We start from the raw sequence: 26,339 nt of genomic DNA, 5'->3' as shown, positions 1-26,339 counted from the left end.
TTTTTACTACATATTTCTATTACCTTACAGGTGTTGATCTTTGATTTAATGAGGGCTATCAAAATGGTAAATATCTTTGAAGTGTTGGATGTTAGAACTGTTCCTCAAATCTTTTTGAAGATTTTACGCCATAGATTCCGAGGCATTAAAAATTGCACTTTTTTCATACATATGATCGAAAGCTTGTGTTTCAATTCCTCTTTAAAGCGTTGGTGGTTATGCTCAAACTTTCACAGTTGAATGACCTCAAGATGATCTTCAAGAAAGGATGTTGGACTGCAACAAATATTGGCATAATTATGGTCCTTTGTTTTGCCAACAAAGAATAGTCACCTGAAGCTTTTGCTTTCAACTCCTATTAAATTAGTGGGTAGTTTTCACTCAAACTTTGTCAGTTGAAGGACTTTTACATGTAGATTATCTGAATGAAAATTGATTTTGGCTGCGATGATCTTCAGAAGAATTTATGGTTTTTGTCTGTTTTTCCATTTTAGGACATGAAGTCTGTTGAAGCTTGTGTTTTGATCTACTATTTTACAGCCCAGCTGTTTAACGTCACTTTCGACCTTAGGTGATCTTTCATCATGACCAGTAAAATTCATATAAAAATTCCCGCGGCTAGACACGAATGAATACACTTCATTTATTCCATTGGCTGATTTGAGCACACAACCAGAACATTGGAAACATGACCGCATCTTTGTAACACTGTTTTCCTGCGTGTTCAGATGAAACAATTTTATCTCTTATGAAAAGGCTTGATAGATAGAAGAACAGATTTACACTCATCTCTTGACATCAATACAGTTTGTGCGTACACCTTTTATTTTCAGAGGATTGTCAGCACCAGAGCGTTTGTAGTTAGAGACTATGTCCTCATATTAAGTAATTACTTCCATATTGCTGTCTGTGTACTAGTATATTTAAGTTCGTAAAAGTATCATTTTTCTCTATCCTGATACATGTTTTTGTTTTGGCAAAACCATTTTAAATTCTTTTTGAAATTGAACATTAAACATGTAAAAGAATAAAGTTTTAAACAAGCTATCGTTCCAGCAGTGGAAGGGTGGCCTCACTTTAATGCATTGCATTCTAACCCGCAAGGTATCAGGGTCAGTTTGCGGCCAGTAGAATAATCCTTATATAATATATGCGCTATCGCGTGAACTACATGTAGGTGAACTGGAAGGTTTGTTCGAAGAACGCGTGAATAAATATTTAAAATATCTACGGATACTTCGCGTGTGGCCCGTTGACTCATATGTTTTAATTTCACTTCCATTTTCTGTTTTGCATCTATAGGTTTATGACCAGCAATATGTAATAATGTAAAATAAGCCGCAAAAACTCCACGTAACATCCCGTACTGCGTGTGATGCAGCTAAGAACTGCACAGAAAAAGACATTCGCTATCTCTGATCTCATTCATTGAACTCGTTACCTTTTACCAACTCCAACCACAATCAACGCCGTATATCTTTTTTAAAGATATTTCTTGTTATTACTGGATAGATCTCGCTCAATCGTTTGCACTTAAATCATCTCAATAAGAAGATGATTGTTAAGAAAGGAATATGGCTGCAACGCGTTTTTGCAGAATTTTTGCATTTTGTCTGTTTTCCACAAAAGGAGGTGTTATCTCATTTCTTTTTATTACTACTTCCATATAACTACATGTTTGATCTTATTCAAACTTTTTAAGTTTAGTGTTTCTAATCCTCTTGAAATACTGGCTGGATCTTGTTCAATTGACACAATTTATGACAATGTGTATATTATCGTAAAGAATGTTATTTTACTAAGTTCAGTTTTGGTTGAATTATGGCCCTGTTTTGTTTGCTGTTTATATATACAATGTAATTGATTTGACTGTGTCCAAACACTTGTTGTGGGGTTGCAAATGTCAGTGGCAAATTTCAAGTATTGGAAAGTCTTCTAACTAAATGTTGACTGAAATCACAAACTTCCCTGAACTCACACCCCGTATATTACATTAAATGATTGTAATATTTTTAATTAATTAATGTGTAGTGTATTGACTCATTAGTAGTGTTTAATACAAATAACCACTGAAAACAATGCCATGCTACTAAAACCAAATTGATATTATCAAAGTGAAATTATGCAACTGAAACAAAATAGACCTCATCAAATTTTAGTTAAGTTATGCTACTCAAACCAAATAGTCAAAATAGGAGCAAGCCCATCAAAGTCAAATAGTACATGTATTTTAACATATGGTTTTAGCAAATCCAGTCAATGTTAATAAATAGCTTTCAAACATCTAAGTAAAGCAGAAAATTTCAAGAGAAACCGTTCTCTATTGTCCTCTTACATTCGAGCAGAACAAATTAAGTCAAACCAAATCGTCTACTGAATGAAATTAGTCATGTAAGTGACATTTTTATGCATTTTTAATTTTATCGGACCCATTTTTGTGTTTGTTTGGATGACATACTGGTACATCAACTGTTAAAATATAAAGACAACCTTTTTGGTAAAAATAATGTTTTTACCAAATTTTCATAAGCGAAGACATGTTGTTTTCTGAATGTAATAAGTAGTGTAACTGACATTTTGTAAAATTTCAGGAGAAGCAAATATCTGTTTTATTTAAATAATAAACGTTTTTCAGTATTCCAATTTTCTTATTAGTATTATAATAAAATTTGTAAAACAAAACACAACTCCAAATTTAGATGTCTTTTTTAAAATAATACTCAATTAAGAAAGAAACAGTTATTATAATTTTAACACTGAAATACCGGTATTTTGAATGCAAAAATAAACATAAGTGCTCTTAATGTATTTCGGAAAATATGCTTTCCTGAAAAATTTACAAAATGTTGGTTACACATTTTATTACATTCAGTAGACGAAATATTATCAAACATTGGAGCAGAAAAAGGTACGTCTAACTATTTTGTTCTCTAACATTGGAGGAGAGCAAGTCCAGTAAATTGAATTACCTCTTTATTAGCGAGGCTGTTTTCGGAGAAAACCTGAGCTATTGTCATAGTCAGCTCGTCGTCCGCTGTCCGCCGTAGGCGTCATGCTAAAACCTTAACATTGCCCATAACTTTTTAAATATTGAAGATAGCACCTTGATATTTGGCATGCATGTGTATCTCATGGAGCTGCACATTTTGAGTGGTAAAATTTCAAGGTGAACATCATCCTTCAAGGTCTAGGGTAAAAAAAACAAAGTCAAGGGAAGTAATAAGCTTTAAATGGACATAGTTATCTGACCTGCCCACGTATATATTTTTGTTAAATAAATCAAAGCTGCGCAGTAGGCGGCATTGTGTTTCTGACAAACACATTGTGGTAAAAGGTCAAGGTCATCCTTTACGGTTTACAATAAAAAATACAAAATTAAGGGAAGTAATAAGCTTTAAAAAGGGCGATAATTATTCAATATTGAACATAGCCACTTTATATATTTGGCATGCATGTGTATCTCATGGAGCTGCACATTTCGAGTGGTCAATCACAGTCACGGTAGTGGCTTTTTATTATTTGCTACTAAAAATAGAGATTTGTTAGAGACAATTATTTTCAAGGGAAGTAATTTATATAATTATAAATCTCATATTATATATTTCCTTATCAAGAATTGAAGTTCTTTTCACATGCAGTTACTGTACAGATTTATTATTTTGATTACTTATAACTCAAATGATTGATTTGTCAAAGTTTTTTTTTAAATGATATAATTATAATTTCTTTGATGTTCATTACATATGTGGACTTGTGTCCATAGATACATGATCAACTCTGGCTATGATCTCTTTGATAAACCACAGGCCTGGTTGGATTGGACAAAATTCAAGGGAAGAACCGGTAATAAGCTTTAAAGGGAGATGATTTCTATACTTGCCAAATGATAAATAGCAATTTTATTTCAAAGCGGCGCAATAGGGGGCATTGTTTTTCTGATGAACACATCTCTTGATATAATTATCATTTCTTACCTGTTCTAATTTGTGAATGCTAGTTTTCATTAAATACCAGTGGACTTATGTCCATACATACATGATGAACTCTGGCTATGATCTCTTTGATAAACCACAGGCCTTGGTTGTCAGTGATGTCTGACTTGGTCATTTTTGACTGTCTACAGACTCCCCCCCCCCCCCCCGGTTTGATTGGACAAAATCCAAGGGAAGTAATAAAGCTTTAAAGGTAGATGATGTTTATACCAGCCAAATGATGAACAGAAATTTTATTTCAAAGTGGCGCAGTAGGGGGCATTGTGTTTCTGACAAACACATCTCTTGTTGGGTCACTAGGTCAAAGGTCAAGGTCACTGTGACTTTAAAAAAAATATTCTGACAAGCTTTCGCAGCCGAGCGTGGCACCCGTTATGCGGTTCTCTTTTTTTAAAATTCTAGCAAGTCCTGTCAATAGCTCTCTAACATTTACTTAGTGTTATTTCAAGCTATTAAAATAGCCCATTTAATTTGGATTAGATTATGTACAGTCAAACTAAATACACTAGTTCTCTACCATCCGAGTATATCAACATCAAATATCAGAATAAAGCAAGTCCATTTAATCATCTTGGAGTCGAGGATGAAAAGGGTGTTTTTTTGTGGAGCCTCTACCTGTCTATAAAAATAAAGGTCCGGACATGCATGTTTTTCAGGGGGTTGGCTGTGCCTGCATTCCTAAAGATATATTCACCTGTTTGGTTAGCTTTTCCTCAGGGGCACTATAGATGGAACAAGATGGAAATTCTTGCAAATGTTTTTTTTTTTGTCTTCTGCGCCCTGTGTATATACATGTAGTATTTTAGTAAGGATGGGTGATGTTAGCTGTCCTCTGGCTGTTTTGTTGTAAACAGAGACTTGATGATGGTGTTCATTTCTTCTAGATTGATCATGTTATCCTGTATTTACACTACACATTTTGCTATTCTGTGTGCCTTATAATTTTGATGTGTTCCACAGTTGGGGAATCCTCTGTTGTGAATCAATCTGTATTGCTTCTGTAAGGTGAGGTAGCTTGTGTGATGCTGCTTACAGGAGTCAGAAAGAATGGTATTGGTCTTCTATGATGTTTGCGGCATGATCAAGGCCTTAGCAATGTAATGTGTGCAGTAGGGGCATGTTGGCATTGTCTCCACCTGATTTTTTTTCGTCTGGATTAAACATTTGCTCAAGCTCTTTCTCTCTTGATTGCATCTGTTATTGAACAATATGTTTTGGTCCTTGCATTTCCTGGGGTGCCAATGGCCAGTGTCATGGCTTTCTTATTAGTTAATGCCATTTTGCTCCCTTCTTTGCAGTGAGATGGGCTACAGATGGTGATATTTCTTCGTGAATTGGGTATCAGGTGATTCTCTGGGAACCTGGCTTTGGAGATCTGCAACATGGCTGTGCATTTCTGTAGTAGGTGCCCTTGGTATGTCCAATCCCTCGTATTGGTGAACATATTAGTGCACCAGTGATGATTCACAAAGTATGCTCTGGACTCTTTCAGGAGTCTGCAGGTGGGACTGTGCATCCGTCCTTCAGAAGTGGGATCCAATTTCATCATCATAATCGTTTCTGTGCCTATTGACCTACATTGGGGAATTTGTGTCGAATAGACCAAAGACCTATCAATATACATGTATATTGATAGGTCTTTGAATAGACACATGTCTAGGAAATAATTTGACAATATTATTTCTATCATTTTCAAATAAAGAATATGTTAGTAATTTAAGGTTATACATGTATTGAAAGAGCATTTTCAAAACTAAAATGAAACAATAGCTCAATAAAAATAACTCATTTTTGTCCATATTATATTTGATAATTTAACCAATAATCTTATTACAGCGTAAGATTTTAGTAGCGTGTGCACGTCTACAAAACCACACCGCATTGTAACCGGATATTGCTAACGCATGTGGTACTCGGCGTATATAGCAATTAAGTTTTGTAGCTGAATCTAATACAGGGAACAATTTGTATTGTTACAAGTGGCCGATGAAATCGTAGGATCAGTCAGTTTCAAAGTCTGTATTTACAACCTACACGTGATAAAGGTTGAAAGTTGATATAATCTATATTTATCCTCTGTAATCGTGTACTTAGAATGCCCACTAACTCTGAACCTAGTTTTACAGAGCATGAACTGCAAAGTTGGACCGTTGCGAAACTAAGGTCACACCTAAAACTAAAAAAACTCGGTACAAATGGAAAGAAACAAGTTTTGGTGAGAAATTCGTGATTGGCTTCTATTATTTATGCCGATAATTTTTGTCAGTTTAATTTTACTTTGAGCTTATGTTTTGTGTTTATATGGGTACTTGTCAAAAGGACTTAAAGTTAAAGGGCCTTTCACATATTTTGGCATCCGCATGACTTGATACCGAAAACAGTATGCTATATGTTGGTTGATCGTTGGTAATTGTCATAAATGTGTTACATCTCAAATAATTTCTATCGAAAACAGCGTTTTAATAAAATGAAAACATTCATATGAAGACAATTACATCACATTTTCCTATGTATGGTTTGAAAAAGAATAGTAGTTTAAAGATATTTTCAAATATATGTTATAACTTTTTTATAAAATATATTTTAATAAAAATAATTGCATTCATTTTTCTCATGTACAAAAACTTTAAAATGTTCACCGGAAAACAGTGAACAAATAAACAAAAACAGTGTGTATTCAATATGTGAGTAAGAAATAGACAGGGTTCTTCATCAGGAAATTGGGAAGAGGCCCTAGCCTTTCAAATTTGGAATTCCATGCGTGATAACTGATCATTTTGGGAAGACCGTGTTTATAAAAGTTTTTGAAACCGGGTCTTTTTCATTGTGCAGATGTATTAAATGACACATGGTGGTGCATTCTTAATCATATTAAAGATGATTGCTTTCAATTTGGGAGATGCCCAATATGTATAAGTAAAAAAACTAGCTTTTTTTTACCATTTGGGAAATTTGTCTATCAATTTTGGGAAAAAATTACCTTATTTTCAATTGGGAAGGGGCCAAATTTAGGCCCATGTTATATAAGGGTTAAAAGAACTGATAGATAACAATAATACAATTCTATTTCATTTGCATAGAAGTCTATTATTCCAAGAAACCGAATGCCAACTATGAGTATGAAACAAATCAATACTACAGAAAACATATACCCAAAACAGTTACTGAAAACAGCATAGCAAATGGTTGTCATAAATTAATTGATCATAGTTAAATATGTAAGTTTGCTTAGTCGGTAATGTTTGATTAAAGTACTGATTCGTACGTTCTTTATGTGTTGCATTTTCAATAAATATCAGCCTGTGATCATTAAGGGATTGTTATCAGAGAACAACTTAAGAACCTTTTTGGTATAATTAGTTTTTTTGTTCTTTCAATTCCATAATCGTCCCTTTAATTGTATCTTGTAGATTGGTTAAAGCAATCATGAAAGAATTACTAAAATCAGACTGACTTATTTGGGTATAAAAAGTTGGATGTTCAGTTGTGCATCTTTCGTAATACACTGTACTGTTTAATTTCATTATGATAACGTGAAAGTGACTTAAAATGTCCATTGATGAGTGTAACGTGTATTCTTTCATATGTATAGCTGTATCCTGAGAAAAGAGATATATTTACTAAAATAATTATCAGGGGTGACTCAAAGTTCAGGATTATTCCTGATTGCAGGATTTTGGCCCTCAAAAACTGCTTTTGATGTTGATATAAATTAGAGGATTTTTGTTGTGGTATTTAAAGTTTTTGTCACAAAATGTCATTTTTAACATAAATTATTTAATTTGACATATTGTTAACACAGTTAACATAATTAAATGAATAATTAACCCTCTTTTGGCACTGGCCCCCCACATGCTAGGCTTATTTTCAGGATTTTAGATTTTGGCCAATTGACACCCCTAATTATGGTCCGTATTGGTCCCTTAATTGTTTAATTCAACAAATACTTCTTTTTCTTGCGTTTATAATTATTGTCAGCAGGGGTCTCACTAGGATTTTAAAACCGGAGAAAAGTAGGAGTGCAAAAGGAAAAAGTTGGAGTCCTATTGAATAATACACATGTCTTTAAATTTTCAGCCAAAACTCCATTTAAATAAAGAATAAATATTATAATAATACATAATATAATGGTTGGTTTCAACCCAAATACAAAATGTTCATTAGGAATCCCTCTCATGATATTTTCTCTATTATTACTCATGCAGAAAAAAACGAACCAAAATAAACAACGCTCTTAAGGCAAGTGTGCATTAAAGTGGTTAATATATTTACATACACAGCCCACTTTTACATTTACTTATTTTTCAAAACAAAACATTACAATTACCCTGCTTTCATATTTCCATTTAAAACAACAAAACAACCTGCTAAATACACAAGTTTTGACAATCACAACAGTGAGTGTTACCTATGACATCAATTAAACCTATGCCTAAAAAGACTGCAAGCTTGGAATGCTGTTGGCACACATCAAAGGTCTAATGTGAATGCCCAGACGGGGCCAGTTTCAAGGAAGATAAAACTGTAAATTTGTTACACATCAGCAAGCGGCCACTTCAAATGGCATTAGTCAATACTAAATTGACCACTCACCAGCTGTCGATCAAAATCATGTAATAATCAATCAGATTTCGTTTATTGCGGCCACTTGGTCCGACAAACAAAGACTGTCGGAGTAATGGAAAAAATGTTTAATGAAAACACAGCTTGGAGGATTGGAATTGAGAGAACTATCCTGACATTTAACTTGATTGGATTACAGAGGTGAAGACATAAATTGTGTTGGCTTGAATCTAAATAGGAGGTTGCCTTACACGTATTGTTTGTAGGTGACTTGACTTGAAATACCCAGGTATGCAAAAAGGTGCATCCTGTGGACTCTCAATAGGCTTCTGATTCATTTGTCAAATTTATGCATACAAAACGGCTTGATTAAACGTTTCTGAGAGCCTTGCGCAGTACTGAATAAATATCACAAGCATTAAATTTGTAAAGTACCACACTGTATAAAATGTAGTATAAATTACCTTTATATATTTGCATTTAATTACAAATACATGTAATTTCACATGATTTATTCTTGTACAGAAAGTTACTATGAGATAAACAAAATATGAAACCTATGAATTCTTTGTTTGTTCGTGAGTCGTTGTCTTACACCTTCAATTATTTGTATAACAAGTGTTTTTTAGAGTGTCAAGTATTTGTCACAGTTATCTTTCTGGTGTGAAACCTGTTTATACCTGTATACATGGTTTTTAACCCAAGACGCAAATGTAATGAGCTATAATTGCCCTAAGGGATTCATCTAATTCTGAAAGATTTTATGACCTTAATCCGGTCATAAAAATGCATGATCAAAGTGACACCAGATAAATGCAAATAGGGTAAAAATCTGATAAAATAGAGCTGTAAAATGTACTGTCCGAAAATTAAGAGTAATAAGTTATGAAAGAAAACCTGTATGTACAAAAATTAAGTAACACAAAAAAGCATTAACCGGAAACTTGAGTAATTACGGTATGTTTCATGCTTGTATTTATCCCTTTTCATTATACAAATGCATTCAGAAGGTTTTTATCTCACCTGATTGCTCAGGTGAGCTTTTGTAACCGGTCTTTGTCCGTTGTTCGTCCGTCCGTCCTTTAACATTTGTTCGTAAACACTCTAGAGGCCACATTTTTTGTCCGATCTTCATGAAACTTGGTCAGAAGCTTTGTCCCAATGAAATCTCGGTCGAGTTCGAAACTGGGTCGTGTCGGGTCAAAAACTAGGTCACTCAGACTGTTGAAGTCACATTTCATGCCCAATCTTCATGTAACTTTGTCAAAATGTTTGCCTTAATGATATGTTGTTTGAGTTCAAAAGTGGTTTGGGTCCGTTGAAAAACATGGCCGCCAGCGGGTGGGGCACTTTTCCCTATATGGCTATGGAGAAACCTTGTAAACACTCTAGAAGTCACAATTTTTGCCCAATCATCTTAAAAGTTGGTCAAAACATTGGTTTTATTGATATCTCGGACGAGTTCGAAAATGGTCCAGATCGGTGAAAAAACATGGCCACCAGTGGGCGGGGCATTTTTCTCTATATGCAGATAGTGGCAGTTTTTATGCCCCCCCCCCTTCGAAGAAGAGGGGGTATATTGCTTTGCTCATGTCGGTCGGTCGGTTGGTCTGTCCGTCCACCAGGTGGTTGTCAGACGATAACTCAAGAACGCTTGTGCCTAGGATCATGAAACTGCATAGGTACATTGATCATGACTCGCAGATGACCCCTATTGATTTTGAGGTCACTAGGTCAAAGGTCACAGGTGAAGGTCACAGTTACTGGAAATAGGCATTATAAGGATTTAGCATGGTTCAAACAAGGGAAACAACTACGGTTTATGCATGTTCTTTTTATTACAGATTTGCCTCCCTTTAATTCATTCAAAATCTCATTTTACAGCAGAGATTCCAAATCTGACCTGTAAATGAGCCCCATATTTACTGCCAGTGCTAGGTTACATTTTCCCATTTGATCATTCTTAAGTATTGGTATTGTAATACTGCTACTGCTGCTGACACTGCTACTACTACTACTACTACTACTACTACTACTACTACTACTACTACTACTACTACTACTACTAATACTACTACTACTACTACTACTACTACTACTACTACTACTCTACCACCACCACTACCACCAACCACCACCAGGTGGTTGTCAGACGATAACTCAAGAACGCTTGTGCCTAGGTCAAAGGTCACAGATGAAGGTCACAGTTACTGGAAATAGGCATTATAAGGATTTAGCATGGTTCAAACAAGGGAAACAACTACGGTTTATGCATGTTCTTTTTATTACAGATTTGCCTCCCTTTAATTCATTCAAAATCTCATTTTACAGCAGAGATTCCAAATCTGACCTGTAAATGAGCCCCATATTTACTGCCAGTGCTAGGTTACCTTTTCCCATTTGATCATTCTTAAGTATTGGTATTGTAATACTGCTACTGCTGCTGACACTACTACTACTACTACTACTACTACTACTACTACTACTACTACTACTACTACTACTACTACTACTACTCCACCACCACCACCACCACTACCACCAACCACCACCAGGTGGTTGTCAGACGATAACTCAAGAACGCTTGTGCCTAGGATCATGAAACTGCATAGGTACATTGATCATGACTCGCAGATGACCCCTATTGATTTTGAGGTCACTAGGTCAAAGGTCAAGGTCACAGGTGAAGGTCACAGTTACTGGAAATAGGCATTTTAAGGATTAAGCATGGTTCAAACAAGGGAAACAACTACGGTTTATGCATGTTCTTTTTATTACAGATTTGCCTCCCTTTAATTCATTCAAAATCTCATTTTACAGCAGAGATTCCAAATCTGACCTGTAAATGAGCCCCATATTTACTGCCAGTGCTAGGTTACCTTTTCCCATTTGATCCCATACTACTACTACTACTACTACTCCACCACCACCACCACCACCACCACCAATTCTACCATGTCTACTATTACTACTTCTACTACTACTGCCACTACTACTACTATTTTTACTACTACTACTACTACTACTTCTACTACTACTACTTCTACTACTACTACTACTACTACTACTACTACTACTACTACTACTACTACTACTACTACTACTACTACTACTACTTCTACTACTACTACTACACCACCACCACCACCACCACCACCACCGTTCACAGTGACAAAAAACGTATTCACACAATGGCTGCTACTACAACTTATAGCCCATATAGGGGGGCATGCATGTTTTACAAACAGCCCTTGTTTCTATTTGGCTCTAGAGAAACCTTGTAAACACTCTAGAAGTCACAATTTTTGCCCCACCGTCATGAAAGTTGGTAAAAACATTGGCTTTATTGATATCTCGGTCAAGATCGGTGAAAAAACATGGCCGCCAGTGGGCGGGGCATTTTTCTCTATATGTATATAGTGAAAATATGTGAACACTCTAGAAGTCACATTTTTGGCCCAATTTTCATGAAATTTGGACAAAATGTTTGCCTTAATGATATGTTGGTTAAGTTCAAAAGTGATTCCGGTCCGTTGAAAAACATGGCAGCCAGTGGGCTGGGCAGTTTTCCTTATTTGGCTATAGAGAAACCTTGTAAACACTCTAGAAGTCACAATTTTTGCCCAATCATCATGAAAGTTGGTCAAAAAATTGGTTTTATTGATATCTCGGACGAGTTCGAAAATGGTCCAGATCGGTGAAAAAACATGGCCACCAGTGGGCGGGGCATTTTTCTCTATATGCAGATAGTGGCAGTTTTTTCTTTTTGGCTCTAGAGAAACCTTGTAAACACTCTAGAATTCACAATTTTTGCCCCACCGTCATGAAAGTTGGTAAAAACATTGGTTTTATTGATATCTCGGTCAAGATCGGTGAAAAAACATGGCCGCCAGTGGGCGGGGCATTTTTCTCTATATGTAAATAGTGAAAATATGTGAACACTCTAGAAGTCACATTTTGGGCCCAATTTTCATGAAATTTGGACAAAATGTTTGCCTTAATGATATGTTGGTTAAGTTCAAAAGTGATTCCGGTCCGTTAAAAAACATGGCCGCCAGTGGGCTGGGCAGTTTTCCTTATTCGGCTATAGAGAAACCTTGTAAACACTCTAGAAGTCACAATTTTTGCCCAATCATCATGAAAGTTGATCAAAACATTGGTTTTATTGATATCTCGGACTAGTTCGAAAATGGTCCAGATCGGTGAAAAAACATGGCCGCCAGTGGGCGGGGCATTTTTCTCTATATGTATATAGTGAAAACATCTGAACACTCTAGAAGTCACATTTTTGCCCCGATTTTCATGAAATTTGGTGAGAACATTTGTTTCCTTGATACGAGAGTTGAGTTAAAAAATGGTTCCGGTCAGTTGAATAACATGGATGCCGGGGGGGTGGGGGCAGTTTTCTTATATTTATATAGTAAAAAAAAGCTTGTGAACACTCTAGAAGTCACATTATTTGTCCAATCATCATGAAACTTGGTGAAAAGATTGGTTTTATATATATCTCAGATGAGTTTGCAAATGGCCCGGATCGGTAAAAAAACATGTCCGCAAGGGGGTGGGGCAGTTTTCCTTATGTGACTAGAGAGAAACCTTGTGATCGAACACTATAGAAGTCACATTTTTTGCCTATTCATCATGAAACTCAGTCAATACATTGGTTTTATTGATTTCTCTGACAAGTTGGAAAATTGCTCAGATCGGTGAAACACACTTTTCAGCTCACCTGTTTGCTCAGGTTTTAGGATTGGTCTTTGTCCGCCGTCCGTCTGTCCACATTTGGTTTGTAAACACTGTAGCATTCACATTTCTTAAGCATTCTTTATCAAAGGTGCTGAAAGATCTCGGTCAAGTTTGATAATGAGCAAAATCACATAATTAATGCCATAATTATTGACCTTAGATTGTCCAAATTTTCATTATAATTCACAAAATCCTTGTAAATACTCTAGAGGTCACAATTTTGCTTGAGATTTTATAAATCTTTGTCATAATATTTATTTTTGTAAGCAATTAAGTTTGATGTTTGGTAAGGGGGGTCAACTCAAAATATAGGTAACCAGGTCAAATCTTACAAAAACAATAACACTCCGTACGCCAGAGTTTTGGTTCAATAATGATGAAACTTGACCAGGATGTTTGTCTGGACAATATCTAGGTCAAGTTTGACATTTGGTAAAGATTGAATGAACCGACTCCTCTCAGGTGTTACGTTTTTTTTATGACACCGTGCATTTAAAATACGGATTTACCCAGGTTGTTCAATATGTGGTACGCTGGGCCAAAGCTACCGTAACCATAAACCTTCACTAATTAACACTGTTCATATCTCGGCCACGCATACTGTTACAGTTCTCACTACAGTCATATCGACAAGGGCCCTTTCATTTCACATGAAAATAGGGTATAGTATTCTTATAAAACTATAAGTGATATGTTTACGATTACTCAATGAACTCGGAACTTTTCGCAAATACCGATTAAAGCATTTTAGGTATTGGCTCATATTATACCTAACGGAGGGTGAAATAAATGCGCCCTCTTTGTGTTTTGCGCTCGGTAGCGTTTATTAGGCTAAAGACGGTATATTGTTTTTGGCTTGTCTGTCTGTCATTCATTGTGCGTGTCCCAAAAGTTTAACCTTGGTTAGAGTTTTGCGATAACTTTTGAAATATTGAACATAGCAACTTGATATTTGGCATGCATGTGTATCTCATCATGGAGCTGCACATTTTGAGTGGTGAAAGGTCAAGGTCATCTTTCAAGGTCAAAACTCAAAAACAAAATTAAAGTGGCGCAATAGGGGGCATTGTGTTTCTAACAAACACATCTTTTGTCAACTTAGAATTTCGGGTTTAAATTTTTAATAAGTTCAATAATTTGAATGCTATCAAAGATAATCAATTCAAACTTGGACTACTTCCTTATGGGGACAAGACACTTGTTTAGGTCTAGCTGGATAAATCTTTAAACAAGAGTAGACAACTGTATCAGCATTTTGTAAGAATTATTGCCTTTTTTTTCACTTAGAATATGTATATTATTGGTAAATCTATGTAAAAGTTTACGTACCACCTCAAATATTAATTTTCTATGACCCTTGACATATTGCTTTCACATTTTGCACACTTCTTTACCAACATGACCCAAATCTTTCAATAAGAGCAGACAACTGTTACAAGCATTTTGTAAGAATTTTGGCCCTTTTCCACTTAGAATATGCATATTATTGATAAATCTATGTTAAAGTTTGCTTACCACCCAAAATATTTTCTATGTCCCTTGACATATTGCTTTCATATTTTGCATACTTCTTTACCAACATAACCCCAATCTATAAACAAGAGCAGACAACTGTATCAAGCATTTGTAAGAATTATGTTCCCTTTTTATACTCAAAAAATTGAAAATTTGGTTAAGTTTTGTGTTAAGGTTCACTTTATTCTTAAAGTATCAAACTGAAAGCTATTGCTTTCATACTTGCAACACTTTCTAACTATAATAAGGGGTTTGTGCAGGCAAAGTTATGTCACTGGCTGGCATTTTGACAGAAATATTGCCGCTTTTATACCTAGATAATTGAACATTCGGTTAAATTTTGTGTTTTGGTCCATTTTACTGCTAAAGTATCATAGCTATTGCTTTCACACTTGGAAAACTCGCTATCTATTGTAAGAGGACTGTACAGGGCAAGTTGCATTACTCTGGTTGGCAATTTAACGGAATTATGGCCCTTTTTTGTCTTGGTTACTTTGAATATTTTGTTAAATTTTGTGTTTAGATCCACTTTACTTCTTAAGTATCAAGGCTATTGCTTTCAAACTTCAAATACTTTCTTATATCATGAGGGTACTGTACCTGGCAAGTTGAATTTGACCTTGACCTTTGAATGACCTTGACTCAAGGTCAAATAAATAAAATTTGCTTAAATTGCCATAACTTCTTTATGTTCAGATTTGATTCATACATGTACCTTGACAAAACAACACTTACCTTACATCCCACAATAGACTCCACCCAAACCCTTCCCCCACACCCCATCCCAGAATCCCCCCCCCATATTTTTGAAAGATCATCTTATAAAAGACCACACCCTCACACTATACCCCCCTCTCAACCTGACACCCCCCCCCCCAATTTTTTTTTTTTTTTTTTTTTTTTAAAACATGGTTTAAAAAAAAACCACAAATATTTTGCATATTGTTTTTGGCCTGTCTGTCATGCAAGTGTATCTCATGAAGCTGCACATTTTGAGTGGTTAAATGTCAAGGTCATCCTTCAAGGTCAAAAGTAAAAAAAATACAATCCAAGGGAAGTAATAAGCTTTAAGATAATTTCTGAACCTGCCAAATGATATATTGAAATTTTATTTCAAAGCAGCGCAATAGGGGGCATTGTGTGCAGGTCGGGCTACTATAACCTCGTGAAGAGGCCAGTAGGACCTGTAAATAAACTCTGAAATACACACACACGGGCATTGTGTTTCTGACAAAAACATCTCTTGTTTTTTCTTTTTTTGGAAGATAAATAAATGACCACACCCCCACACTATACACACACCCCTTTCCACCCCCACCCCTCCCTCCTTTAAGATTGAAATATTAAGATCGGTCCCTTCACCTTTAAAAAGAAAAATAGATGAGCTGTCTGCATCTGCTAGGCGGTACTCTTGTTTAAACATTAGCATAAATTTTCAGAACATACATGTTCAAAGTAAAAAACAATGTTATATTTCCAATTTCCACAAATACCTAACCACTTTTAATCGTATCATAATGAGTAGCCATTCTGAAAACTTTTAATTAATTGTAATGTTCGTCATTGGTGATATTGTATTTTCATTAGGTTTAAGATATTTCGGCTGAATAACTGACTATTTTTATTGATTTTAATACTTCACTAAAACAATTTTGTTTTTGTCGCATGAAATTATTCCAAGTATGAGAGATGGCCATTTGGTTTCTTTAGCTTCATAGAAGTTTAAATATCAATTTTGGATTTATGACATTTAGCTTGTTTGAAATGGATGTTTATGAAACTCAATAAATTGATACATATTGCAAACAAAATGAATTTTACATATTTGAGAAACAATATTCTGATTAAATAATCATTATTCATTGTTTAAAAAAATGCATAAAGCAATTAAAATGTTTGGTCATTAAGGTTAAGCAAGTCATGTTGCCTCTGTTATCAGATACCATCCCATATGCCAATAATCAACTAGTTGACCCTTTGCATGCTGGGAAATTTGTCGTCTGCTAAAATGTTGTCTGCTGAATTTCTAAAATGAGCATTTTCTTCGATTTTTTTCAAAGAATATTATCAGAATAGCAAACAGTTTGGATCCTGATTAGACGACATGTTCTGTGGCATCTCATCTGGATCCAAACTGTTTGCAAAGGCCTTCAAAATTTGGTTCCAGCACTGAAAGAGTTAATTGATGAAAGCTGTTATCCATTCCAAACAATGACGCATACAAGTTAGTTGTCTTTACTAAACAAAGTAAGACTTTGCATTAAGACCATTTTCTTGGAAGAAACTTAACATAAAAATAGAATTTCGGATTTGAATATTTGCATATTTGATCCAACCCTAATAATTACCAAATAAAAACTTAATGTAAGTATTTATAAACATTCATCCCATATTTCCTATGTGGCCCTGCTGTTATGGTTATGGTGCTTTTTTCTTTACTGTGCTAACTGTTATCTCCTTATAGTAATATTATTGTTCTTTAAATGTAATGCAATTGTTATTGTAATTAACTGCTCATTAAGATTTATAAGATTAAAGCATTTACATTTTTGGCTGGTCAGTTAATGATTCATAACGACTGCAGGAAGAGGAAGGTTATTCAATTACATCACTTTATCTGATGACATTGTGGATAAACTTGATTCTTGTAGTCTGTCATTTGTGCTGTTTAATCGTGCAATGTATTGTGTTTTGATGATGCTCATCCGAAAGTCAATAGACTTTATGTTGCAGGTTTACAGAGTCCTTGACTCTCAGAAGAAAATGAATAAAAAGACTAAAGTGAGACAGCGAAAACAAGTGGTAGCAACTGCTGAGTCAAGCATTACAGATTCAGGTTCAAACGGTCAAGTAGTTGATAGTCAAGAGACATTGAAACAGGAGAGAGAAATGGAGAGAAAGGAGCGGGAATCAATTGTACTGTGGCGATCTCCTGTGCGGACTTTAAAATATTTTGTGCTGGAAGCTAGTGTACTTTTATATTTGCTTGGAAAAAGGTGAGAAGTGCTGAGCTTGGTTGAGTGGTGTTTGGAGGTAGTATATTCTAAGAAAGACATAAGGCCACATTCACTAAATAGTCTTTTGTTGTATTGCTTATAGGAGATGGTCATCTATTGTGGGTATATACTTGATTCCTCTACTTTCAATGTCCTCAAAGGTTGGTACTTTCCAAAGAGTTTCCCATCAATATTTAGATAGACAGCATCTTTAAGAAGTTGGATTGGTGAAACTTTATCATGTATAATATTATTTTGCTTTGATTTAATTACCAGAATATGATTTATTGATAATATGCTTTTAAATGATTTGAACTATAGATTTTGTTTAAGCATATACTAATTACTGTATAATGTTTTCAGTTCTGTTAGGAATTTTCCATTGGTTACTTATTTTTCCTTTCTTTGCAGTTGATATTTAATATTGCACATAATATGACATGATCAGTGCACCAATGACACACTCTGGAAGACATGATCATTTATGAACATAATTTTAATAAATGAGTCATATTGGTAATTCCTGTAGGACAATATTTAATTAATTGTTATTGTTTCAAAAAGTTTATCATTTGTCATTTTATAATTACAATACTTTAAATTAATACTGTCAGTAAATAATTTAATAAATCTGATAGGAGTGAAAGGTTAATTCATAGAGAATTTTTTTAATTTTTGGGTAATGTTGTAAAATTCTATTCTTAGTAACGAGAACAAATATATTTATTATTTTTATAAACCTTAGCAGAAGTGAAAATATGTGGACATTGCTGTTAAATACTAAATCCAAAATATCAAATCTTATCAATATAAGTTTTTCAGTCTGTTTTGATTTTTAGCTTGGCTGTTGCCGGAGAAAACCCGAGGTATTGTCATAGCCAGCTCGTCATGTCCGCTGTCCACCGGCGTCTTGCTTAAACCTTTACATTTGCTCTAAAATCAAAGTTCTTTCACCTACAACTTTGAAACTTCATATGTAGATGCACCTTGTTTAGTTCTACACGCCACACCCATTTTTGGGTCACTAGGTCAAAGGTCAAGGTCACTGTTACCTCTTAAAAAAAATAATCTGACAAGCTTTCATTTATTAGCTCATCTATTTTTTGAAAAAAAAATATGAGCTATTGTCATCACCTTGGCGTCGGCGTTGGCGTCGGCGCCCGGTTAAGTTTTGCGTTTAGGTCCACTTTTCTCAAAGTATCAATGCTATTGCTTTCATACTTGCAACACTTACTAACTATCATAAGGGGACTGTGCAGGCAAAGTAATGTAACTCTGACTGGCATTTTGACATAATTATGTGCCCTTTTTATACTTAGAAAATTGAAAATTTGGTTAAGTTTTGTGATTAGGTCAACTTTATTCCTACAGTATCAAAGCTATTGCTTTTATACTTGCAACACTTATTAACTTTCATAAGGGGACTGTGCAGGCAAAGTTATGTCACTCTGACTGTCATTTGGACGGAATTATGGGCCCTTTATACTTAGAAAACTGAAAATTTGTTAAGTTTTGTGTTTTGGTCCACTTTTCCCCTAAAGTATCATAGATATTGCTTTCATACTTGGAACACTCACAAACTATCATAAGGGTACAGTAAAAGGACAAGTTGCATAACTCTGGTTGTAATTTTTATGGAATTATGGCCCTTTTTTGACTTAGTAACTTTGAATATATGGTTAAATTTTGTGTTTCGATCCACTTTACTTCTAAAGTATCAAGGCTATTGCTTTCAAACTTCAAAAACTTTCATGCTATCATAAGGTTACTGTACCTGGCAAGTTGAATTTTACCTTGACCTTTGAATGACCTTGACTCTCAAGGTCAAATTATAACATTTTGCTAAAAATCCCATAACTTCTTTATTTATGATTAGATTTGATTGATACTTTGACAAAACTACTCTTACCTGACATACCACAATAGACTCCACACAAACCATCCCCCATCGCACCCAAGAATACACCCCCCTCCACCCCGAATTCCCCCCCCCTATTTTTTTTTTTTTTTTTTTTTTTAAGATCATCTCACAAATGACCACCACACCCTCACACTATACTATAGCCCCCCAACCCCCCGAATCCCCCCCCACGATTTTTTTTTTTTAAAGATCATCTCACAAATGACCACCACACCCTCACACTATACTATACCCCCCCCCCCCTAATTTTTTTTTTTTAATCATCTGACAAATGACCAATGACCACCACACCCTCACACTATTCTATCCCCCACCCCCACCCCACCCACCCCACCCACCCCAATTTTTTTTTTGAACCATCGCACCCAAGAATATCCCCCCCCTCCCCCCCCCACCGAATTCCCCCCCCCCCCTATTTTTTTTTTTTCATCACACCCTCACACTATACCATACCCCCCCCCCCTGAATCCCCCCCCCCCCGAATTTTTTTTTTAGATCATCTCACAAATGACCACCACACCCTCACACTATACTATACCCCCCCCCACCCCAAATTTTTTTTTGTACCATCGCACCCATCCCCCCCCCCCCCCCCCCCTAATTTTTTTTTTTAAGATCATCTCACAAATGACCACCACCACCCTCACACTATACTATACCCCCCCCCCACCCCACCCCCCAATTGTTTGTTTTTGAAACTGTTAAAAAACACATATATTTATTTTTATTATTTTATGTTTGAAATACCGTCCAACCATCACACCCAAGAAAACCTTTTTTTCGCATTTTTGGAAGATAATGTAATAAATGTCTAGCCCCCACACTATACACCCCTCTTCACTCCACCCCTCCCTCCTTTGTGATTGAAAATGAGAGTCCCTTCACCTTTAAAAAGAAAATAGATGAGCGGTCTGCACCCGCAAGGCGGTGCTCTTTTTCTAAACTGCATCCACAGCTGAACGTTGGCACCTGTTATGCGGTGCTCGTGTTATACAATTGCTTTTGTGTACAGACAGTTTCTTAATAATGTAATGTACTGTTGAAACATTTGATAATCATGATTAGCAATCTTTAAATATATACTTGCATTACTGTTTCTATTCAATGTGTCGCTGAATAGGTTGTACAACAGAAAGAAGACGGTGCTACTATGTGTTGTATTCTCTATGGTGTTACTAGCAATCTACAATATAGAGGGAGCCCACCAACAGGTAAGTGGACTTGGCCTATAAAGCAGCAGTTATTACACAAATAATTGTTTACTTATACATTTTGACCATATTATCCATATAATGCATGATTTTAATTGACTTGCACGATTTCATTGTTGAGGTGTACACTGTAGGTCACAAAGCCAACAGACTGTCATAAAATCACTCGCAATTATGTCATTCATCATCTGCATGATGTTACGGCAGGTATTGAATGCCTACAAGTGCAAAGCGTGCGCTCTCATTGGCCAATATCGATTTTCCAATACAATGAGGCTCCGCCTTAAGGCAGGCTTTAGTTGGGTAAAGCGATACATGTAAATGACAGAGGATTGTAAATCGTCTCTTAAAATTTCCGGCGAAATCATTATCGCTTTGATCTTAAGAATGATTAGTTGCAGTTTCTGAAAAATAAACAAATTAGCTCATTTAAATGCCCGGCGGACTCTGATTCCAAAATTCAAGCGCCCCTGCTAGGGACTGTTAAATGGCCTGTGGAAAGAATTAGTAGATAATAGTGCAACATGCTTAGTGTAAAGAAAACACATTTTTGCACAACTTGTTTGCAAAAGAATCTGTCCAATGTATGTTATGTGTTTACTTTGTCACACTGTCTACAGTCATTTTGTTCTAACGTCCACAAATTGCACTCTGGTTAAATATGTGATGTAATCACACAGAAAAAAACCACGTATTGGCTGAAGTTTAAAAAAAACGCACAATGTGTGTCAATATAATTTTTATTCAAAAATATTACATGTCTGCAAACATTTATATATTTTTAAAAGTTTCCTTACATGATAGTTTTATACAAATTTAATCTGCATGCCTTTTTGATGAGGCTTACTGTACATAAGTTAAATGTTATGCTAGACATGTATATCTTAACTCTGTACTGAAAAAAAAACTTCACTACATAACGGTATTGGCCACAGTGAAATCAATATGCAGCAAATGCATTTTTCCACAAGAGTTACATCCTGTTTCTTTTATCAATATATACATGATTGTATGATAATTTGCCTCAATTTTATCACAGAGAATTCCTATGATTCTTAAGATTCCTATAGATGTGGGTATTTTAATAAAGCCAACAACTACTGAAACACCTTGCCAATTATAGGTAAAAAGTGACATGACTAGGAATATTATTGCAACTCGTATTTGCCACCTACTGTGGTATATAATAAATGTTATAGGCATGGATGTTAGTGTTTTTTTTTCTATGAACATTTTTATTAAACAAATGTTGAACATTGTGGGATCTGTGGAAAATGCAATAAAGAGGAGTAGGGAATTTCAGCTGCTTGTCATTTTGTCCATTCTTATGTATGACATCACTAAATTTGCATCATTTTATTTTAATTTTAAAATATATAATGATAAAAAATCTGAAATATTTAGTCAATTGCTGCATGTGCCTTATTTATGGCAAATGAAGCTTCTAACGTGGTTGTCAGAACTACAAGCATGTTTATGCCTAAGGTGTGAAAAAAGCAGGCTTTTGTCCTGCTATGTTATGATTCTCCACTTGTGTATAGGTCTGTTTCTGTTTGCCAGACTGTGGGCAGTGTAGAGAAGACCGTGCTGTGGTGTGCCTACTGGGTCGGCCTGGGCATCCTATCCTCCGTGGGGCTGGGAACAGGCCTGCACACCTTCCTGCTATACCTGGTAGGAACTGAGATTCTTTGTGGTGATTATGGGTCATGTGAAGTTACAAACTAGTAGTCTAGTAGGAACAGAGGTCCACAGTGCATGATTGTAACCTTTTTTTAAAATACGCTGATGATGATCTACATTGTGCTGTGTAAAAGAATTTTTTTGTTCCTACTAGACTATAGGCTGATGTAAGTGAGGCATGTTATAGAAAAAGCTTGTGATCTCTTTACTTGCATACATTTCATACATTAATACTACTGCCTTTGCAGTTCTATCAAATGTAAGTAGCATTGACTGATCACAGTCAGATTTATAACAACGACTTCTCAGAACCATCTCCTACAAATGTTTACAGTAATTAATTGATTTTATGAGACATCTTCAAATAATTAAGGCCAGGTTTCTGTCTCAACACAGCCTTTCAAGCAGTTAATCAAGTGTTCATATCACAGGTGGTTAGCGTGTGGCTATGATATTAATTTCCAGAAAAGAAATTCATTTCTGCGTTGAATAAGACCGAGATCATGAAAATCGCTGCACAATTGATGAAGATATGTCTGTTCAAAGCGATGCACCCCGTTTTGGGCTGATTTTGAGTTGCATACCTTGTTATATATATATATTTGATAGTGAAATATTTTTTTTCAGAAAAGTTAATTTTTCGTTATAATGTGATTATTTATCATTCAAAATGATGTTTTCACTAATTAATATCATTGCCACACGCTGCCCACCTGTGGTTCATATGAGTCGCGTTCTGAGAAAATTGGGAAAAAAGCATGTGCGTAAAGTGTTGTCCCAGATGATGACACTTTCCACCTTAATTAGATTTTCACTAAGAAGAGGCTTCATTTAAACGAAAAGTGTCATAAAAGCAGAAAGTGTCGTCCCTGATTAGCCTGTGTGGACTGCACAGGCTTATCTGGAATGACACTTTACGCACATGCATTTTGCCCAATTTTCACAGAACACGACACATATGTAAGTAAAGAAAATTATTTACTACCATATCAATATTTTTTGTTAATTTTGAACAATTTTATCCGAGGTGAGCTTGCTTCAACCCTTAGAATGTATTTGTTAGTAATACAAATTTTTAACGACACAATTTCAGTCAACCATGAGTGAAAATAATTATTTTTTTTAAATCACATAGCATTGCTCTGTTTGACAAGTTATTTTATCTATGTAAGACTGTGACATTCTAGTATAATGAGGGCTATGGCAGTATAATTAACACTTTCCCACTCATAAGCAAAGTGAAAGTGGTTATGTGCAAACAGCATAAAACTAGAACAGCCTGAGAATGACTCACAGTCTAATCAGGTTTAATGCTGTTTGCTGCTCATCAGTATCTAAGGGTTGATAATGAAGCCTTAAACAATTTAATCTAGTAAGAAAGGTCTTTAATTAAATTGAACTTTCTAAGGGATTACAAATGTGTAAAAAACGTATCTATATTAATGCATGCATATTTGGTCTTAATTCTTATTAATTATCCTCTTTGTTGTTGATATAATTTTTTCATAATAACCAAATTGGAATTATATTAAAATAATATTTTGACAAATTGTATTTGTTCTTCAGATGCTACAAGTTTTGTATGATACAACATGTTTTTTAAGTCATTGCTTTTGTATTGATAAACTTCAGCTTGTTAAATAACATTAGAATATTGCAAAATTTAAAAAATTGAGAGAATTAGGGATTTTTCATAAAGGCAAGTATGTACTTTTTTTTATTTTAGCACATTTCATTAGTATTTTTGATGTTATGTATTGTCCTTAATGCAGGGTCCACACATAGCTGCAGTGACATTGGCGGCCTATGAGTGCATGTCTACAAACTTCCCTGAGCCTCCATATCCCACAGAGTATGTAGTGCAGGGCTTTCTCTGCCATTTTCCAACTTAGCCAATGGCCTATTATACCACATGTACGTGAAGAAACTTAAACTTTGACCCAGGGAGAGCCCTGTATTGTTTGCAAAATTGTTACTTCAATTTAAAGCCATGCTTTATTAAATAACATATTCAAACCATTTTTAGCTCGGCTGTTTTCGGAGAAAACCTGAGGAATTGTCATAGCCAGCTCGTCGTGTTGTGTCGTCTGCGTCGGCTAAAACCTTAACATTTTGTCAAGGTTTTGAACATTGGCTCTAAAATCAAAGTGCTTCCACCTACATCTTTGAAACTTCATATGTAGCTGCACCTTGATGAGTTCTACACGTCACACCCATATTTGGGTCACTAGGTCAAAGGTCAAGGTCACTGTGATCTCTAAAAATTTTTTAATTCTGACAAGCTTTCATTTATTAAAAAATGCACCCGCAGCCGAGCAATGGCACCCGTTATGCGGTGCTCTTGTTATATAAAAGTGCCAGTTTACAAGTCCTTTGAAGCTGTCAGTAGTGATCTTATTTCATTATCACCACCCCCCTATGCAGGATCATATGCCCAGAAGAGGAAGGAAAGCAGTACAGGATCTCCATGTGGACCATCATCAGCAAGGTGCGACTTGAAGCGTTCATGTGGGGTGCAGGAACCGCCATCGGGGAGTTGCCACCATATTTCATGGCGCGTGCGGCTCGGCTCTCTGGTGCCGACCTCGATGCTGATGAGTTTGAGGAGATTGAAGAGCTCCTGCATGAGAAGAATGAGAACCCTGGAGATATGGTATGGGATTTAGTATGGAACCCTGGAGACATCATACAGGATTTAGTATAGAACCCTGGAGTCATGGTACAGGATTTGTATAGAATCCTGAAGACAGGGTACCAGATTTAGAATAGAACCCGGGATACATGGTACAGGATTTAGTATAAATCTGTTTACCCTATTCATTAAAGGATAGTATCATGGGTTGGGGTACTTAAGTCCATCTTGAGTGAAGACATTTATTTATGCCCCCCTTTGAAGAAGAGGGGGTATATTGTTTTGCACATGTCGGTTGGTCCGTCCGTCGGTCCGTCCACCAGATGGTTTCCGGATGATAACTCAAGAACGCTTAGGCCTAGGATCATGAAACTTCATAGGTACATTGATCATGACTGGCAGATGACCCCTACTGATATTCAGGTCACTTGGTCAAAGGTCAAGGTCACAGTGACTCAAAACAGTCAAATGGTTTCCGGATGATAACTCAAGAATGCTTACGCCTAGGATCATGAAACTTCATAGGTATATTGATCATGACTGGCAGATGACCCCTATTGATTTTCAGGTCACTAGGTCAAAGGTCAAGGTCACAGTGACTCGAAATAGTAAAAAGGTTTCTGGATGATAACTCAAGAATGCTTACGCCTAGGATCATGAAACTTCATAGGTACATTGATCATGACTGGCAGATGACCCCTAGTAATTTTCAGGTCACTAAGTCAAAGGTCAAGGTCACAGTGACTCAAAACAGTAAAATGGTTTTCGGATGATAACTCAAGAATAATTAGGCCTAGGATCATGGAACTAAATAGGTACATTGATCATGACTGGCAGATGACCCCTATTGATTTTCAGGTCACTAGGTCAAAGGTCAAGGTCACAGTGACAAAAAACGTATTCACACAACGGCTGCCACTACAACTGACAGCCCATATGGGGGGCATGCATGTTTCACAAACAGCCCTTGTTTAAGGTGAGTTCTAAAGACAGCTTGGAAGACAACAAATATGTTTTTTTAAGGATTTCAATTGATGCCAGCAGAAGATGCTATTTGTATTGGATATCCTGCATGTATTTAGC

At 35.7% G+C, this 26,339-nt stretch overlaps 1 protein-coding gene across 7 annotated transcripts in view; it reads left to right on the top strand.

Moving 5' to 3' along the window:
- The first annotated feature begins 5,885 nt into the window (after window positions 1-5,885).
- The window catches only part of LOC127837768 (vacuole membrane protein 1-like), a 43,739-nt gene continuing 23,285 nt past the window's right edge, over window positions 5,886-26,339 (top strand). The window contains exons 1-7 of one of the 7 annotated variants that reach the window (XM_052365162.1): window positions 6,094-6,207; window positions 8,391-8,756; window positions 17,536-17,812; window positions 20,854-20,944; window positions 22,505-22,615; window positions 24,397-24,476; window positions 25,049-25,277. In XM_052365162.1, the coding sequence (XP_052221122.1) occupies window positions 17,541-17,812; window positions 20,854-20,944; window positions 22,505-22,615; window positions 24,397-24,476; window positions 25,049-25,277 (783 nt within the window). In that variant the 5' untranslated portion in view covers window positions 6,094-6,207; window positions 8,391-8,756; window positions 17,536-17,540. Of the gene's footprint in view, window positions 6,208-8,390; window positions 8,757-17,535; window positions 17,813-20,853; window positions 20,945-22,504; window positions 22,616-24,396; window positions 24,477-25,048; window positions 25,278-26,339 lie in introns of all 7 variants that reach the window. The other 6 variants (XM_052365180.1, XM_052365171.1, XM_052365187.1 and 3 more) reach the window with 6 other exon arrangements.

Source organism: Dreissena polymorpha, chromosome 1 (genome assembly GCF_020536995.1).
Source record: "Dreissena polymorpha isolate Duluth1 chromosome 1, UMN_Dpol_1.0, whole genome shotgun sequence".
NCBI lineage: Eukaryota > Metazoa > Mollusca > Bivalvia > Myida > Dreissenidae > Dreissena > Dreissena polymorpha.
This window is presented reverse-complemented; position numbering and strand designations above follow the sequence as displayed.